The sequence below is a fragment of the Muscardinus avellanarius genome (assembly GCF_963383645.1).
Source record: "Muscardinus avellanarius genome assembly, chromosome: 7".
NCBI lineage: Eukaryota > Metazoa > Chordata > Mammalia > Rodentia > Gliridae > Muscardinus > Muscardinus avellanarius.
In genome coordinates this window covers 27,117,243-27,137,524 of record NC_137793.1, presented here as the reverse complement: position 1 = coordinate 27,137,524, position 20,282 = coordinate 27,117,243, and the positions used below count along the sequence as shown (strand labels likewise).

The 20,282-nt window shown below is 44.2% G+C and overlaps 1 protein-coding gene across 1 annotated transcript in view; it reads right to left on the bottom strand.

Annotated features, from left to right (window-relative positions):
- Positions 1-477: 477 nt before the first annotated feature.
- LOC308265016 (olfactory receptor 2G6-like) overlaps positions 478-20,282 on the bottom strand; it is a gene marked incomplete at both ends in the record, with an annotated part of 658,093 nt that continues 638,288 nt past the window's right edge. Inside the window, one exon of the mRNA XM_080698647.1 lies at positions 478-1,125. Coding sequence (XP_080554773.1) covers positions 478-1,125 — 648 coding nt within the window. The remainder of the gene's footprint in view (positions 1,126-20,282) is intronic.

Below are 20,282 nucleotides of genomic sequence, written 5' to 3'. Positions count from 1 at the left end.
TTGGTGGTACTGGGGTGGAACCCAGGGCCTTTTCTACCTACAGGCTATACTCCCAGATTTATTTTTATACTTTATTTAGAAACAGGGTCTCACTAAATTGCTGAGAGCCTCACTAAGTAGCTGAGGCTGGCTTCCAATCAGTATGATCCTCCTGTCTCAGCCTACCAAGCTCTGGGATTACAAGCGTGCACCACCACGCCCAGCTATATATCAATAAATTTTTAAGAAAGAAATAAAGAATACATGACAGTTTATACATTTGTGTTTGAGAAAGAGCAAAGGGCTTCCTGTAGACAGAGCACAGAATCTTGGGAATCAGGAGAAGGAGGTTTGGAAAGAAGGAAATATCCTGGTATCTTCAGTAGCTTAGCTTCTTATGGAATCTGAGGTGAGTTAGTGACCCTCCCAGCACTGCAAGAGAGAAGCACGTGTAGAAGGAGCTATCCATCAACTGATATCTAAGGTTAGAGTGACAACTCATGACCTTTCTGACCATAGAACATTCCCCAGTACCATTGTCCTCAAAGCACCTTTTACGTCCTTGTTTCTCAAAGTGTAGATAATCAGGTTTAAAAGTGGAGTGACGATTGTGTAGAAAAGAGAGACAAACTTTCCCTGATTTTTGGAGCTGCTCCTGGCTGGCTGAAGGTACATGAAGATGATGGTCCCATAGAAAATGATGACGACGACCAGGTGAGAGGAGCAGGTCCCAAAGGTCTTTTTGCGCCCCACGGCGGACTTGATTCCTAGCACAGCTCTGGTGATGAAGCCATAGGAAATCAAGATGAGCGACACGGGCACAATCAGAAAGACTACACTGGCCACAAAGAGCTCGGCCTCGTTGAAGGTCGTGTCCACGCAGGCCAGCTTGATCAGCACTGGCACCTCACAGAAAATGTGGTCCAGCCTGCGATGGCCACAGAGGGGCAGCTGCACAGTGAGGGAGCACTGGATCAGGGAGGTGACCAGGCCACTGAGCCACGCCATGCTGGCCAGGGCCACACAGAGCCGAGGGTGCATGATGGTCGCGTAGTGCAGGGGCCGGCAGACGGCAGCATAGCGGTCATAAGCCATGACTGCCAGGAGAATGCATTTTGAGGAGCCCAGCCCCATGGCCATGTATAGCTGGGCCACACACCCGCCGTAGCTCATGGTCTTGTCCTTCCTGTTTATGTTTCATTTTCCTAAGTGCCTATGAGATGCCCAGCCATGCAGAAGCATAAATGCCTCTGTCTTTTTTGTGGTACTGGGAATAGAACCCAGGGGGTATTCTACCTCTGAGCTACATCCCCAGGCCTATTTTTTTATTCTGTATTTTGAAAGAGTCTCACTGATTTGCAAAGGGCCTCACTAAGTAGCTGAGTTTGTTCATGAACCTACATCCTCCTGTTTCAGCCTCCCAAATGCTGGGATTATAAGTGTGTGCCACTATGGCCCAGCTGCCTCTTTCTCAAGTTTTATTTTACAGGCTATATATATATATTTTTTTTGGTGGTACTGGGGTTCCTGGAAGCCCTCCTTCCTCCGGGCTACACTCCCAGACCTATTTTATATTTTTGAAACAGGGTCTCTTACGCCAGCACAGCTGGCTTCGAACCTGCGCGATCCTCCTGTCTCCGCCTCCCAAGCGCGGGGATTACAAGCGTGCGCCACCACGCCCGGCGTTATGGGCTATATTTTTTGAAGAAGTGTCATGGTTTCCTAAGTTATATAAAGAATGTTTATAGTTTTATCAGAAGTACAATTATGATGAGAGTGGATACATCAATAGATAATTCCTTTGATCCTATCTGATGGAGTATCTTAGACAAAAATGTATGGTACAATTTCAGAGGTTATAAAATACAAAACACAAAACTTTCTAGACTGCTGTTCTATTATGTAAATATTTTAAAAAACATCAATGACCTTGCCTCAATTTAGGCCAAAAAGAAAAAAAATTAATAAAACTACTGGAAGAGGATATGAGTAACAGGGTTACAAAAGGCACATGTGTAAAATGTGCACCCAAACAGGTGGGTGCCCCGCTCAGTTGCAGTCTGGGTCACAATAGGTCTTTGGGGTCACAGAAGCCCTTGAATGCTTTGTCATTGGAGGTTGGCCATATTTCCAAATTATTGCCCTTGTTAGTGACTATTACAGTTTCGACTGGAATGGCCTCCTAAAAACTCACGCGTTGGCTGTGGGGCCGTGTTCAGAAGTGAGATGACTGAACATGAGGGCTCTGGCCTTGTCAGGGGACAAGTTGGTTCACAGGGTTTGGAATCTGACTTACTGGGTGGTGACTCCGGCAGATGAGGCATGGCTGGAGGAAGTGGCCCACTGGGGGTGCAGCCTTGGGGCTGTTTATGTCCCTGGTCCCTTCCGTCTCTGCCTACTTCCTGGCTGCCATGATCCAAGCAGTTTCCCTCTGACATGCCACACTTGCCTGCCCTGAGATGTTTCTGCTCGGGAGCCACTGGCCATGGAGTGAGGCACTAAGTTTGTGTGCCAAAATAAACCTTTCCTCCCCAAAGTTCTTGTGGTCAGGGATTTTGGTCACCACCATGAAAATGCCAACCGCCACAATGTGTCCATGAAGTAGGGGATGAGGGAGGAGGGAAGGGGAAATCTCTAAATCCCTCCAATGCCTGGTGCTCGTCAAGTTAAATTATTTCTAAAGACAATGTAATGCAGGGAAATACCAACGACTCCATTGTGGCCATGCAGTTGTTCCCAGCATATTGTCCTGTAATTAATTAACTTGGTTCTACACACCAGTTGGCTACAGCTGCATGAGTGTGTGCTGTTATAAACACCAGTGCCCTGGCTAAAGCTGCTGTGCTTGGTGTGCTGTATCTGTGCAGCAGGTTAGCATAGCCTCAGTTGGACTGTAGACAGACATGAATTTATCAAATGAATGTTCTTCCATGCAATTAATAGGCAGCACATAGGATCGGATGCAATTTACACAGAATGGATGACAGTCCACTGAAAGTACTTAAAGTGTTGTCCTATAACTATGTTAGCTCTTCTATTTTGTTGTGCTATTCCTGAGGGAACTGGAGCATCTCACATTCCATGGAGCACCATGTTGGTGCATTCGTTGGAGAAATGGAACCATTTGAACAAAGTGATAAAAGGGTGGACACCTGTTGAAGTTCTAGGCAGCACATGGGGCTCCAGAGGACAGGAGGCAAACCCTGTGCAGTTTCAGGGTCACCGTGTCAGGACCCCTGGTCCATTAGGACCCCCCTAATCTGTGGCATGCTGGACATACTTTCCAAAGAAAAGAAAAATGATCTCATCTCACAATTTTCAATCCAGGAAAAAATAACATCACTTTGAGAGATCTTATTTGGTTCTGGGAGCATATGTTTGGTTGGGGAAACCTCTGGTCCATTCAGTGGATGACAAAAGAGGACAGGCTTGAGGATTCTGGAGCAGAGGAGCCTCACGCCCTTGGTGAGGCTGCTCAGGCTGGTGGAGTCCTGTCCCTATCACACAGTGTGCAAGTCCAGGAGATAGCAGAGTCAAAGGACAAGTGTGGAGGGAAACTACAGTTGAGTTGACCAGAGGTACATTCTAGAATAGCTCTGGTATTGGTGGAGACCACACATCTGACATAGGGCCACCAAGAGGCATGTATCTGTCTATGAAATGAGTAGGTACACTCCTGGGGACTCTTTAGGTGAGACCAGGATGCCCCCAAAACCAGGCTTCTGTGTGTGGACTGGGGTAAAGAGGGAGGGAGGTGGGGAGGATGCATGTCTCCAAGTACCCACATTTGTCTTCATGGTTCCTTTCTGGAGACTCCTGTACACCAAATGTGACCTCGCGAGGGAACTGAACCTGTACCCTGGGCGAGGAGAAGCAGGGAGGGGAGCCTGCAGTGAGCCGCTCTCCTGTGGTAGTGTTCTCATGAGGTCAAGTGGGTTGGGCTCGGGAGGCCAGCTGGGACATGATGCTCCAGGCCAGCCTGTCACACATGCCACCGAGGTATGACCGGTCAGGAGCTGTGGCCCGGTCAGCGTGTGCCCTGGGAGGGCAGTTTGGCTGCAGGCAGCCTGGCCTGAGCCTCCTGTGCCCAGCAGTCCCTACAGCCCTGCCAGGGTCCCTCTCTGAAGAGTAAAGCAAGAGGACTGCAGACCTTACACTCAAAGCCAGTAGACAGAATGGCTCCTTTTATTGCATTATATTTTTAAAGAACACATGTTTCTTTTTTCTTTCTGATTTCATACCCCCTTCCTCAGGCTCCAAAGTGGCCGTTAGACTTACTGAGCCCCAGGAGCACTCTTCAGGGGATGCCTCGCGTTGCTGGGATCTGCCTGGACTTCATCATCACTACTGGATTCATATCTGCTACTGTCTAGGAGCCAGGCTTTCCACATGGCAATGATGTTTGACAATTTTGGCAGCAGGACCTGAAGTGAAAAGTCACATTTCTCCTGGTGCAACCCGGGCCAGTTTCCCAAGCCCTTCCAGACGCCCCTCCTCTCACAGAGCCTCAGCGCTGGGGTGGATGCACCCTGGGGTCTCTGCAGCAGGAAGGCCTCTTCCCCACACTCCAGGCTTGAGATTGGGGTGAGTAATTCCCATGGAAAGAAGGCCTCCTGGGGAGTGCATCCCAGGGGCCCAGTTATCTGATGGGGGGAGGACCTGGGGCCCTGCAGATCCTCCAGACTCCAGAACCAGTTAAGCATCTGTGGATGAACCCAGTAGTGCAGGTGTGGCAGAGTGGGGACAGAAGTAAGGCCTGATCTGCAGCACACGGTTGCCTCACAGGGCCATGATCTCCGAAGTGTACCCGCTTCTCAGGCCCTGTCCCATCTCCCTGGGAAATGAAGCCAGTGATGGCGGCCCCACACCATGTGGAGGGAAATGCATCCGCCTGGTCAGAGGCCAGGTTAGTGTGACCTTCTATCAACACCAGGTGGTGAAGGTGACACATTGTTTTGCCTATTTAGAGACTTTCTACTTGTTCTTAGGTGACGGAATTTTTTTTCATGGTCTATTGAACTGTACACTGTTTTTCTTTTTCCAGTACTGGGGTTTGAATCCAGGGCCATTCTACATTTGAGCTACACCCCCAGTTCTATTTTTTATTACTTATTTTGAAACGAGTCTTGCTAAGTTGCAGAGGGCCTCACTAAGTAGCTGAGGCTGGCTGTGAACCTGCAATCTTCCTGTCTCAGCCTCCCAAGTCCTGGAATTACAAGCGTGTGCCACCACGCCTGGTAACTACACACATTTAAAGTATAAAGTACAATGTACTTTGAGGAGTAGCGATGCACGTACACACACGTACACAAACATGCAACCACAATGAGGGGGCTTTTTTTTTTTTTAGGAGTATTTCTACCACTTTTGCTGTTAAAGATCATAAGCCTGAAAATCCTGCACAGTGCACAATCAGAAACATAGCCTTGTGCACACAATCAGAAACACAGCCCTGGGGACTTCCGGGAAGATGGCGATGGAGGAAAGCGGCACTTAAAAGTTCTGCTAACAATCAAACTCTATTACCACAAAACCAGCGCCTTTCAGAGCCAGAAAATACCACCAGCAAAGAAATAAAAACTGTAAATACAAGGGACAGAGAAAAAGGGCTGGAAAAACAAGACAACAGAAAGAAACCAGCCCGAAGTGCCGCGCCCGCCGCGGCGCAAAGTGGCCGGAGCAGCCAGAGCCACAGTGAGGAGTGGCCGGAGCCCCGGCGCAGAGCGGCCAGAGCAGCTGGAGCAGCCAGAGCCGCGGCGCAGAGTGGCCAGAGCAACCGGAGTGGCCGGAGTAGCTAGAGGCGCAGGGCGGAGCAGCCGGAGCCACAGCGCAAAGCGGCCGGAGTGGCCAGAGCTGCGGCATGGAGCGGCGCGGCCTACATCTTCCCTAGCAGCACCAGGCTCCAGAGAGGAGGGAGACTCAGAACGGAGCTCAAATTCAGAGAAGAGATATTCTGGCCTCCTGGCCTAGGATGCAGAAGCAGTGCCTTACTGCCGGCGGCAGCGGCGAGTTCACCGGACGGCCCTAGACCAACGCACTCAACCAGCCACCAGGCGCCTGAGAGGAGGGGTGGACATCAAGCCGAGGTGAGCTGCTGCTGAACAGCTGGGAGGCAGTCAGCAGTTTCTCCGGCGCAAGGAACGTCTAAAGCTCCCAAGGGCCGGGATCAGCACATCCCGCAGTGACTCAGCAGAACTCAAAACCAGAGAAGAAATACGCCACATCACGGCAGAGAGCGTTGCAGTGGTGCCATATTGCCAGTGGTGGCAGCAGTGAATCCACCGAGTTCACTACAGCTCCATCAGCACATTCAACAACTGTGAGTCAAATTGCGGCCCCTAGGGGAGAAATCCCAGTACTGCACTCAAAGGGACTTGCGCAGATAGTCTCCCTGGGTCAGAGATTTTAGCAGTGCAACCCAGTGGGGGAGTGGCAGGGGCAGAGATATCCTACCATAGTCACAACTCCCCACTGGAGAACACCCAAATTGGCACCTCCCACGGTCTAAGCAGCCTCGATTGACTCCCTGGGTCTGACACTTTGTGATACAACCCAGTAAAGGAGTAGTGGTGACTGAGATACCACAGACTCGAGATCCAGAGCATCTTAAGTGAAGTCGTAGTGACCCAGGGAAGAACCCAGAGAAGGCACAAACTTCCAAAATCATGGGAAAGAGAAATGATAATGGAGCAGTGAATGCCCACAACCCCACAACATCAGAATCTGATAACACAGAAACCCAAAGATCTCTAGAAGATCAAATCAGAAAAATAACTTTAGAAATAATAGAGGACTTTCGAAAAGAATTCAGAGAGAGTCAAAAAGAGATAAAGGATGCAATCTTTGAAATAAAGGCCTCAATTCAAAGTATAAACAACAGATTAGACCACATGAAGAATAGAATCTTTCTTAGAAGATGATCATTCCAAAAATGAACGCATAGTTTCTAATTTAGAAAAAAAAAAAAAACCGACAGCAGGAATCTGACATTGAAGAAATATAATTCAAGAGAGCTAACCTAAGAATAATTGGAATAGAGGAGGGAAAAGAAGGTAAAAGCAAAGGGATCAACAATCTGTTCAAGGAAGTAATAGCAGAAAATTTTCCAAACATAAAGCAAGAGGTCGATACACAGGTCCAGGAAACTTATAGAACTCCCTTTAGACAGGATTGGAGAAGAGGATCCCCACGCCACATAATTGTCAAAATGACTAATGCGGAAGCCAAGGAGAGAATCTTAAAAGCAACAAAAACAAAAGGCCATGTGACATTCAGAGGCAAACCAATTAGAATCACTCCAGACTTCCCAAACCAAGTTATGAAAGCCAGAGGGTATGGAGTAACATATTCCAAACTCTGAAAGAAAACAACTTCCAGCCAAAAATTTCCTACCCAGCAAAACTATCTATCAAATTAGATGGGGAAATAAGAAGCTTTCACGACAAACAGCAACTGAAGGAATTTATGTCTTCAAAACCAGCACTAGAGAAAATACTCAAGGAGATTAACTGCAAAGAGGAAATGGGTAATACACACCAGAACCAAAGAAACAAGAATTCCCATCCAGCAGACAACTAAGCAAAGAAGAATACACAGTATCTCAAACAGAAATATGATCTTAACCTGTTGGGAATTAAAAATTATCTCTCTATAATCACACTGAATGTAAACGGCCTCAACTCCCCAATATAAAGACATAAAGTGGCAAAATGGATTAAAAGCCAGAATCCACCCATGTGCTGCTTACAAGAAACACACCTTACAAGTAAAGATAGGAACAAACTCAAGGTAAAGGGCTGGAGCAAGTTAATCCATGCTAATGGTACTCGAAGACAAGCAGGAGTAGCAACTATGATATCAGACAAGTTAGACTTCCAACCCAAACTTATTAGAAGAGACAAAGAAGGTCACATTTTACTGGTAAAAGGAATAGTACAGTAAGAGGAAATAACAATAATCAACATCTATGCCCCAAACATAGGGGCAGCTACTTTCATAAATCAAACTTTTTGTGACATGAAGTCACACATAAATCCCAACACAATAATACTGGGAGACTTCAACACACCTCTCACAATACTAGACCGATCTTCCAGACAAAGGGTCAGTAAAGATGTCTCAGAACTAAAGAACACCATTAACCAAATGGACCTGTTGGACACATACAAAATATTTCACCCAACTACAGCAGAGTTTACATTTTTTTCAGCTGCTCACGGAACCTTCTCCAAAACAGATCACATCCTGGGACACAAAATGAGCACTAGGAAATTTAAAAAGTGTTACATACTTCCCTGTGTCATTTCAGACCATAATGGAATGAAACTAGAAATCAACTATAAGAAGACCCAGAGAAACAACATAAACATGTGGAGGCTGAACACCACACTTCTGAATGAAGAATGGGTCATAGAAGATGTAAGAGGTGAAATCAAGAAATTTCTAGAAACAAATGAAGATAAAGAAACAACATATCAAAACCTCTGGGACACTTTGAAGGCAGTATTAAGAGGAAAATTTATAGCATTGAGTGCTCACATAAGAAAAACAGAAAATCTTCAAATAAATAGCCTTATGACACACCTCAAAGCCCTTGAAAAGCAGGAACAATTGAACCCCAAAGCCAGTAGAAGACAGGAAATTATTAAAATTAGAGCAGAAATTAATGAAATAGAGAATAAAAAAACAATACAGAAAATCAACAAAACCAAAAGCTGGTTTCTTAAAAAAATTAACAAAACTGATAAACCACTAGTCAACCTAACTAAAAAAAAAAAAGAGAGGGAATCAACCCAAATTATGAAGATAAGGGATGAAAAAGGAGACATTACTACTGACAGCGTAGAAATCCAGAGGATTATCAGAAACTACTTTGAAAAACTATACTCCAACAAAATAGAAAATCTGGAGGAAATCGACAACTTCCTAGATAAATACAACCTTCCTAAACTGAGTCAAGAAGATATAGAACACTTAAACCAATCAATAACAATCAAAGAGATTGAAGCAGCAATAAAGAGCTTACCATCAAAGAAAAGCCCAGGACCAGATGGTTTCCCAAGTGAATTCTATAAAACTTTTATAGAAGAGCTAATCCCAATAATACTCAAACTATTTCGGGAAATAGAAAAAACCGGGAATCTCCCAAATACATTCTATGAAGCCAACATCACACCAACACCCAAACTGAATAAAGACAGTTCAAGGAAGGAAAACTACAGGCCTATATCTCTGATGAACTTGGATGCAAAACTATTAAACAAAATACTAGCAACACGTATTCAAAACCACATCAAGAAAATCATTCACCATGTCCAGGTAGGGTTCATCCCAGGGATGCAAGGCTGGTTCAATATAGGAAAATCAATCCATGTAATTCATCATATAAACAGAATCAAAGATAAAAACCACATGATCATCTCAATAGATGCTGAAAAATCATTTGATAAAATTCACCATCCATTTATGATAAAAACACTGCAGAGAATTGGAATAGAAGGAACATATCTCAACATTATTAAGGCAATCTACAATAAGCCCACTGCCAACATCATATTAAAGGGGGAAAAACTTCAAGAATTCCCGCTAAAAACTGGAACGAGACAAGGATGTCCACTATCACCACTTCTCTTCAATATAGTACTAGAGACTCTAGCCAGAGCAATAAGGCAAGAAAAGGAAATCAAAGGAGTACAAATAGGAAAAGAACTTAAGCTTTCACTATTTGCAGATGACATGATACTATATTTAGAAAACCCAACAAACTCAACCAAAAGGCTTATAGAACTGATCGACAAATTCAGCAAAGTATCTGGATACAAAATCAATCTTAAAAAATCAGAAGCTTTCCTGTACACCAACCATAAATCCACTGAAAAAGAAATTCAGAAAACACTTCCACTCAGGATCTCCCACAAGAAAATAAAATACCTAGGAATAAACTTGACCAAGGAGGTAAAAGATCTCTACAAAGAAAATTATAAAACACTGAAAAAAGAAATCAAAGAAGATCTTAGAATATGGAAAGATCTTCCATGTTCATGGATTGGAAGAATAAATATCATTAAAATGGCCATCCTCCCGAAAGTGATCTACAGATTTAATGCAATGCCCATTAAGCTATCACGATCATTCCTCACAGACATAGAAAAATCAGTCTTTAAATTTATCTGGAATAACAAAAAGCCCAGAATAGCCAAGGTAGTTCTCAGCAACAAAAACCACACAGGAGGAATCACAATATCTGACTTTAAACTATATTACAAAGCCATTGTAATAAAAACAGCATGGTACTGGCAAAAGAACAGATATATAGACCAATGGAGCAGAATAGAAGACCCAGAAACAAGTCCACACACTTTCAGCCAATTGATTTTTGACAAAGGGGCCAAATACATACACTGGAAAAAAGATAGCCTCTTCAACAAATGGTGTTGGCAAAGCTGGTTACCCATATGCAGAAAATTGGATATTAATCCCACTTTTTCACCCTGCACAAAAGTCAACTCACGATGGATCAAAGACTTGGAAATTAAACCAGAGACCTTGAAGCTCCTTGAAGAGGGCATAGGTCCAACACTACAACACATAGGCACAGACAAACATTTCCTCAACAAGACCCCAAAGGCACAACAAATTAAAAGGAGAATCAATACATGGGATTGCATGAAACTGAAGAGCTTCTGTTCAGCAAAGGAAACTATCAAGAACCTCAATCGAGAGCCAACAGAATGGGAGAAGATTTTTGCCACCTACACCACTGATAGAGGACTAATATCTAGAATATACAGAGAACTCAAGAAACTCAACACTAAGAAAACAAAGCATCCAATAACAAAATGGGCAAATGAACTAGACACTTCACAAAAGAAGAAATTCAAATGGCCAATAAGTGCATGAAAAAATGCTCAACATCGCTGGCAACCAGAGAGATGCAAATCAAAACTACCCTGAGATTTCACCTAACTCCAACTAGAATGGCAATCATTCAAAACACAAACAACAGATGCTGGCGAGGATGTGGAGAAGCGGGAACTCTAAGACATTGTTGGTGGGATTGAGAATTAGTGCAACCACTTTGGAAAACAGTATGGAGAATCCTCAGAAGAATAGGAACAAATCTACCATTTGATCCAGCAATACCACTTCTGGGTATCTACCCCAAAGATAGGAAGCCAAACTACCAAACTAATGCATGTGTATCTATGTTCATAGCTGCACAATTCACCATAGCCAAACTATGGAACCAGCCAAGATGTCCATCAATGAATGGATTACAAAACTGTGGGATATGTACACAATGGAATTTTACTCAGCCATAAAAAAAAAACTCAGTTACATCACTTGCAGGGAAATGGATGGAATTGGAGGACATTATGCTAAGTGAGATTAGTCAGTCACAAAAAATAAGAAATCAGATGCTTTCCCTAATATGTGAGAGTTAGGGAGAAATGGGTCATAAGAGGAACTCTTGAAAGAGAAAATCCTATAGAGGAGCAAACAAGACAACCTAAAGGAGGAGAAAGGAGGGGGGAAGAGGAAAATCTCTAAAGCATACAACATACTTAAACATATCGAAGTCAATCACTAAGCCAAGCAAGGGAGGGTGGAACGGGGAGGGAACGGGGTGGGAATTGGGTAGGGGTTAAATCAGCGATGAGTACATGTTTGTACACACAAGTTTTTTTACCCCAATAAGTTGTATGAATATAATGCACCAATAAAAAAAAGAAAAATGTATGAAAAAAAAGAAACACAGCCCTGTGCACACAACCCTGTGCCCACTATTTTTCACTCACACTTGCCCTCAGCCCCAGCAGGAGCCCAGAAGGAAGGGCACCCATGCTACAGCCAGAGGCGACCCACCTTCCTGTCACTAGATCTTCTCTCTGTGATGCCTGAGTCCAGGATACTTACTGGCTCTAACTGGTCTGGAGACCATAAGCAGTGATGGAAGCTGCCATCCAGGCTCCAGGGGCAGGGCACCTGCAGAGGTCACCTGTGGAAAGGAACGCGATGCTCCACATTCTTAGCCTAGGGGAATATTGGTGCAGAGGAGCCAGCACACAGTTTACAGCAGCACCTGCTGTGGGAGGATCCTTGTGAGTCCAGTGTCGGTTGCTAAAGAGACACAGCTGACACTCCTCACACTCAGGCAACCATTTGTCCCCCGTGGTGTACATGGTCAGACTTTCACATGTGAATTCATCTGAAAATACGCCAACAAACCACTGTGTCTATTTCAGGTGGAGACAGGCCACCTTACCTTGGCATCAGAGGCGCCTCCTCTCTTGCCTTCCCTCGGGGACCAGGAGGATACAGAGTAACTGTCAACATGTGGGCGGCGCTGCCCAGGAGCTGCTCAGGGGGCTCCTCCCTGTGGACGTGGCATCATGAAATGCTCGGTCTGCAAAGGGCACTGCCTGTGGGCTGTGCATTCCTGCAGGCCCCGTCGCTCACACTCATTGTGGTTGGCAATTTCAAAATGCTCGGTCCCAGGTGACATTGCTGCTGAGCTCCGCAGTTCACACTTGCAGTCTGGATGTTCACTGGCTGCCCCCACAGAGCCGCCTGAGTTAGAGCTGGGCTTCGGGAAGGTCCTGGAGATGGGGCACTTACTACACCTGCAGACAGCCTGTGTGTGAAATGCCTCTGTGCACACGAGGTGGTACGCAAAGTGGGAGAGCAGTGACTGAGCCTGGGTGCTGGTGCTGAGGCCCGTCAGCCCCACCCAGAGCCCGCGCCCATGAGGCCTGTGCTCCCTGTCCTGCATTCTCTGCACCATCACTGGGACACTTTGAGGAGCCTCCTGTAAGGATTATGCAGCTTAATACAAATAAACATAGGTAAAGCTTTATGATCAACAACCATTCATCATAGAGGCTCAATAATGTGTTTTCTGCAGTGGCGGGTAAGTGACATGCTTGCTTGTGCCCGACCACAGGAGGGAGGCAGATGGCTGGAGAGGAGGAGGAAGTACAGCTTCCGTTCTTCCCTGAGGGACTGACTTGGTTCATGGAGGGTTTTGGCATCATGTCTTGTGATTCTCAGGTCAGCCATGTAGGATGGGCCAAGTGGGGGTATGTCACATGAGAGGATTTCCACACTTGGGAAGAATTGGGTCATGCAGAGCTGCAGCCTGGACAGGTAGCTTACCTGGGTGATCGATCGTGTTGTTTCTGTTCTGGGTACAAAGTTCCCTGAAACATGACGTGTCTCACCAAACCCTGGAACACTGAACTAAGAGCTCCCCTTACCCTCTTCCTCAAACATCACAGCTAAAAGTCTATGTATGAAAAGAGCTGACTCCGGCTGAGGCAGAGAAAGAACAGACTTCTGTCTCTTAATCTTAAATCTTTATTTTGAAACAGGGTCTCACTGAGGTGCAAAGGGCTTCACTAAGTAGCCAAGCTGGCTGCAAACTCAGATCCTCCTGTCTCATCCTCCTAAATGCTGGGATTACAAGCATCCACCACCATGCATGGCTTCGTTTTTTTTTTTTTCTTGTGGCTTATGTATTTATTTACCACAACCTTTTCTAAAATCATCTCTTCCATTAAGTGACATGGTTCTAATTTAACATGAAGGCCATATGTCCAGTATTAAATTATTTCCTTTGTTTCAGCATATCTTTTTTTGTGTGTGTGGTACTGGGGATGGAACCCATGGGCTTTCTAACTTTGGGATATACTTTCAGACCTATTTTTTTTTTTTTTTTGGTGGTGGTACTGGGTTTCCTGGAAACCGTTCTACTTCCGGGCTATATTCCCAGACCTAATATATATATATATATATATATATATATATATATATATATATATATATATATATAAATTTGGAAACAGGGTCTTTTAAGCCAGCACGGCTGGCTTCAAACCCTGCGCCATCCTGCTGTCTCCGCCTCCCAAGCACGGGAATTACAAGTGTGTGCCACCACGCCTGGTATTCTCAGACCTATTTTATATTTTATTTGGAAACAGGGTCTCACTAAGTTGCTGAGAGCCTCACTAAGTAGCTGAGGCTGGTTTCGAACCTGTGCGATCCTCCTGTCTCAGCCTCCCAAATGTGGGGATTACAAGCTTGCGTCATCATGCCTGGCCGCATATCTTTTAATTTATTATTATATGTTTCTGCTGTCTTCCTTCCTTGTGGTACTATATCCAGTCTGGATAAGGGCCTTAGCAATGAGAGCGAGTGTGACTGGGGACACTGAGTAGCACACACTATGCTCTCCCACAACTGGATAGGATAGCTCCTTTGTAAATATATGATGTAAAATGTCAACAGCAATAGGAATAGATTATTCAGTAATTGTGCAATGATTTTGAGAAAACCTTTTCTTCCACAACAGAACACCGGAGGTTAGATGACAAGGATAGTCATTCTTAACCACATATTCCTGTCTTTGCACTTACCTGTAAATCTTCAGGCTTTGAGCAGACCTGTAATTGGATGGAGATAGTCAAGTTCAGCTGAGCGGCAGGGCAGTGCAGGGCTGTTGTAGGCACTGGTTTGTGAAGCTTCAGTAGTCAAAACTGAAACTTGACGCTTCTCTCAAATTTTCTTTGGTCTGCAATTTTAGAGTGCAGACTCCAGATTTGACCAGCAGATGGCGCAGGCTTCTAGACTTATTTAAAAAGATGTGCAAAATTGACTATAGTCAGTCACAAAAAGAGCACTTAAGATGTCGTTATTGTAGGATATTAATAAACAAACAGGCTTTAGGCAATTTTCTAGGAGGGTAGGGAATCATAAAGATGGACTAGAAGAGGCGGAAATGAGAACAACCCTCAGGTCTTGAGATTCATAAAACAGAAAAAGAGCTTCGGCATCAGGAACATTCTGAAGAGTAGGAGGGCTTCTGAGCTAGCTCCAGTGAGAGGGAACCCCGCGAGGGTTTTTCACTGTCCCATTCATCTGTACCTGGCCAGGGAAGCAGGAGCAGAGCAGGTCCTGATGCTCAGGCTGGAGGGCCCTCCCAGGGTGCTGAGGGTCACACCTCTGTCCTTCCAGACTGTCCTAGTTTCCAGTCCTGGGATCACTAATGCTCGCGCTCCTCGGAACACATAGTGGCTATGATTCCTTGACAGAAAACTGGCCCTTCTAAACACATTTGGGAAAGTAGAGGCAGAAAGTAAGAGGACTCTTAATCAGTTGTTTCAGTGTTAAAAGGACAGACAAAGGAAGAAACAAAGCAGAGTTACGGATCACGCGGGGACACCAACACCTTACAGCGTCAAGTAAATTCTGACTCTGAGTGCTTTCTCTCTGACTCAGTGCTTTCTAGCTTACTGTCCATATTGGGTTTTTTGATTTGGAATTGACAACTGTTAATTTACTCTTCCCAGGGAGAGGGTGACATCTTTATGTGATGGTCCTTGTCTCAACACACATGAGGTCGTTTTATCAGGGCATTTGAGAACATTGAAAGAATTTGTGAGGGTGAGGCACAACACAGGGACACTTGGGTGATGAGAAGGGAAGCACTTTTTACTGTTAAAAGGAGATGGAGTGGGTCAGGGCCATCAGGAGCCTTACCAGGGTAGGAGCCAAGCTGTGGGGAGCTAATCTACCTGCCAGGGAGGAGGAGCTGTCTGAGCTCCTTTCATCCCTGGGGATTGGCTAAACTGAATATTTCCTTGGTTCCAGGGCATAGGGACGGCCCCTCCTGTGTGGTATCTGGCCTCAGGCTGACAGGGCGGGTGCATGGTGGCCCTGAGTGTGAGTCTGATAAGGAAAGTGGTTGGGTGTGGACATAACCAGCTGTTCTGGAAGGGGAATCACTTATATCCTGTGCCTTGAAACAGGCTCAGGCAGCCTTTCATTTAAGAAGAAGCTATAGTGTGTTTTTTTTTCTCTTGATGTCTTATATTGGTTTTGAGCAAATATTTTGGAGTATTTAAGCAGCCCACATATTAGGACAGACTGTTACAAAGCAGAGCATAGTTGCCCTAAAAAAGAGGTGAAATAAACTTTTCTTGGAGTAAAATAGAGAAGCAATAGTATAAGCGATTGCTGCAGGCTGGTAAGAGTTGAGTTTCTCATTTACGTGGCACTGTTTATTAAACATCTCTGAAATGTTGGAGCTTCTGACATTGTCATGGTGCAGTTATAAAGTTGTGAGTTTATGTGACAATAAGAATCTGGTCAAGGTGGTAGATCAGGCAGTTATGTTGTCGGCAGGTAACACCTGATGACTCAAATATGTATGCATAAAGCTAGTGGTATCATGTGACCAAAGGGAAGAGAGGCTGGTGGTCATGGTTAGAGAACAGGTGGGGGTCACAGGAGAAAGCCAGAGTGGGGAGTGTGGCAAAAAAAAAACACTCAGAAATGAATAGTCTTTTGCTTGGAGTTTAAGAAATGAACTAAACCACCATGCAGTTGCCCCTTGGGGAAACGCTAATCTCTAGTGATTAGCCAGGCAAGGTGGTACACACTTGTAATCCCAGTAATTGGGAGGCTGAGACAGGAGGATCACGCAGGCAGGGTAGAAGCCAGACTCAGCTACTTAGGCTTTCAGCAACTTAGTAAGACTCTGTTTCTAAATAAAATATAAAATAGATCTGGGAGTGTAGCCTGGAGGTAGAAAGCCCCCGAGTTCCATCCCTAGTAAAACACACACACACACACACACACACACACACACACCCCAAAACAAAATGGCACAGATAGTATTGACCTTTATGTGATTTCCTTTCGGTCATGGGTGTATAGGAATGCATATTTTGGGACAAAGAGAAAAATGTACTGGAGTCTTAGGTAAGCAGGAGGGTGCTCAGGAATTTAATAGTCTCTGATATTAAAGGGTGGACAGCAATGGATATTCTGGATCAACTGTCAGTGACTAGTGGAGGAAGGCCTGTACCTCCCTGGCACAAGTTTGGCTGCCTGTGGTGAAATGGAGTTGGGAGCAGCAGCACACACTTGTAATCCCAGTACTTGGTAGGCTGAGACAGAAGGACCACAGGTTCAATGCCAGCCTTAACAATTTAGTACACAAAGGTTCAAATTTCTCCGTATCCTTATTAATACCTATTACCCATATAGTATTCTTTTTATGTGTATCTTTTATATATATATTTTTTGTTTTTATGTGGTACTGGGGTTGGAACCCAGGGGCATTCCACCTCTGAGCTATATCCCCAGATTTATTTTTTATTCTTCATTTTCAAGCAGGGTCTCACTGAGTTGCAAAGGGCTTTACTAAGTAGTTGAGGCTGTCTGTGAACTGTGATCCTTCTGTCTCAGCCTCCCAAATGCTGGGATTGCAAGTGTGAACCACCGTGTCTGGTTTATGTGTAACTTTTAAACTCTTGACTGATGTAGGTGCTTTGATGGTAGAGATTACATTTATGCTTTAGCAAATCACGGCATGTACTAAGCACCAGGTGGGCTTTAGCTATTTCTTTTTAAAAAGTAATGCTTTGTATTAAATAAATTCATATTTTGTAGTTTTTTTAAACATTTTAGTATTGTTTTTAATTATTTATTTATGTAAACAGTTATCATAAATCATTGTTATAAACACCTATTTTATATGTTTTTCATAAGTTTAAAAATGATACATGTAAGCCAGGCATGGTGGCGCATGCTTGTAATCCCAGCATTTGGAAGGCTGAGACGGAGGATCAAAGTTTGTGGTCAGCCTCAGCTACTTAGGCCCTTTGCAACTCAGTGAGACCCTGTTTCAAAATAAGGAATAAAAAATAGGGCTGAGGTCTAGCTCGGAGGTAGAATGCCCCTAAATTCTACCCCCAGTACTGCAAAAAAAAAGATACAATTTTGGAAAATTTATATATATATATATATATATATATATATATATATATAATTTGATGTTAGTAGTAGATACTAGTATATAGTATTTAATAAATATAGGTAGGCCAGGCGTGGTGGCACATGCTTGTAATCCCCGCACTTGGGAGGCGGAGACATGAGGATCGCCCTGGTTCAAAGCCAGCTGCGCTGACTTAAGAGACCCTTTTTCCAAATAAAAATATAAAATAGGTCTAGGAGTGTAGCCCGGAGGTAGAAGGGCTTCTGTTGGACCTGTCGGCCCCCAGGAAGCACGCACCCTCCCAGTAATCACTCACAGGCAGAAGTCGATGCAATTTGCAAGAGGTTTTATTATGTCCAGCGCTGGGGTCGCCTCTCAAGTTGAGGAATCGACCCTTAGCAACAGATGTGGGCAGTTTTTATACACTTTAATTACAGAGGCGCGGTTACCATTAGGTGTTTTATTATCATTGGTTCTTATTTTTAACCTGTCTCAGGATTGGGTGGTTTGGCCAGAGATATCATTTTTTAGCTTTAATGACAGTTTGTGGTAACCAAGGTCCTGCTCTCCTGGTGAGTGGAAAGTCCCTGAATTGTTACTTTTGTCTTCTAACAACGGTTGATGGCGAGCTAGTTCCTGGAACACAGGGAAGTAAAGTCCTAGTAACGGCAAGTCCCAGTACCTGCAAACAGGGGCACTGGGGCAGAAAGTTCCAAATGCCGAGGTGGTTGGGGTACTGGGGTCCTACACTTCCAAGGAACCCCAGTACCACACACACACAAAAAATAAGTATAGGTAGTGCTATTGGTGATGATAATGATGATGTCAGTGAAGATGAAAAATGTCTCCTATCCTGTTGGATAAACATGACATTATATTACACAGAAATTAATGGACGGATTCCTAACCCAAACACTGCTAAGGATTTTCCCAGAGGTCCAATGTATTTCTTATGGAAGTTGTGTTTACAAGTTCTCTTCACTTTTCAAACTTGAGAAATTTTACTTTTAATTGGAGTCTTGTAGTTCTTGTTATCTAAATTAATCTCTGAAGACCATCGTGCCACTTGAAGCCCTGGCCCCAGGGAAGTGGAAGCAGGGACTTGGTTTCCCTCTTGTTTCCCAGGTCCAGGGTCTGAAGCTGTGATCACAGCGGGTAGGTTTTTGAATGTCTTTTCTATAAGGCCAGTGAAGACCCATTGTTCCCAGGCAAATTCCTTGTGTGCTTTCATAGAAACACACATATACGATGGTAATCTCTGCATCTTTGCTCTCTAACACTTGGCAACTATTGAAAGGAGATAATCTTTAAAAGTGATTCTGACTGTGGGCCATGCCTAACCATGCACTTCTAGAGAAGCAGGCCTCTAAAAGGATGAGCTCGCGCACTCGCAGGCATTCCGATGATACACTTGAGCAGGTAAGTAGAGAACTTAACAGTATGCTTCTCTCACAATTCATGTCTTTCATTCACATTTCCTTTTTCTTTTCTTCCTTCTCCCCGTCTTGGTGAATCCCTCTAGTTCTTTTTCGTCTGCTTTCATGTATCGACAAACTCATGTGGATATTTTGAGTTGATCAAAGTGTTCTTTATTGTATCTGCTTCTGTGTTTGGCCTCTGCCTTACACTGCTCTTGCCCTCAGGACACACGGCCAATGGCTCACATTCAAGCCAATATCAGACCCAAGGAAAAGCCCTTTGCAGTAATACACCTTAGTCAGAAATTACTTCTCACTCCAACATATCCACTCACATTTCCCTTGTTATGATCATAAGAATGGAAATGATGGCAGTTTTTAGTACCATGTCACCATATTTTACAAATATAGTCTTATTAATTATAATACTAAATTTGGGTCACTATATTGGAAAAAGTCAGTTTAAAGGATTATAGTGCAAACCTTAACTTTATCCAAATTATTTTTCTTCCTCACAAGATGCATAGTATTTCTGTAAGAAAGCTTTCTCATTATGCTGTACACATGTATTAAAAGTGAGTTTAAGAGCTGGGTGTGGCGATGTACTCTTAATAATCCTAATACTTGGGAGGCTGAGACAGGAGGATCACAGGTTCAAGATGAGCTGCAGCAATAGAGTCTCAGCAACCTAGAGAGACTCTGTTTCTAAACAGAAATAAAAAGGGCTGGGGGTAAACTTGGAGGTAGAATGCCTCTAGGTTCAATCCCCAGTAACACACACACACACACACACACACACACACACACACACACAGACAGAAAAATTAGAAAGTCATTAATTTACTGATTCCGTATGGAAATTGCATGAGGCTGGCTTTATCATGTGTTTTGTGTGTGTGTATGTGTGTGTGTTACTAGGAATAGAACCCAAGAGAATTCTACCTCTGAGCCACACTCTCACTCTTATTTTTTATTTTAAAACAGGGTTTCACTAAGTTGCTGAGAATCTCACTAGTAGTCAAGGCTGTTCTTGAACTTTCAGTCCTCCTGCCTCGGCCTCCCAAGTACTGGAATTACAAGCATGCACAACCATGACCAGCTCTCTT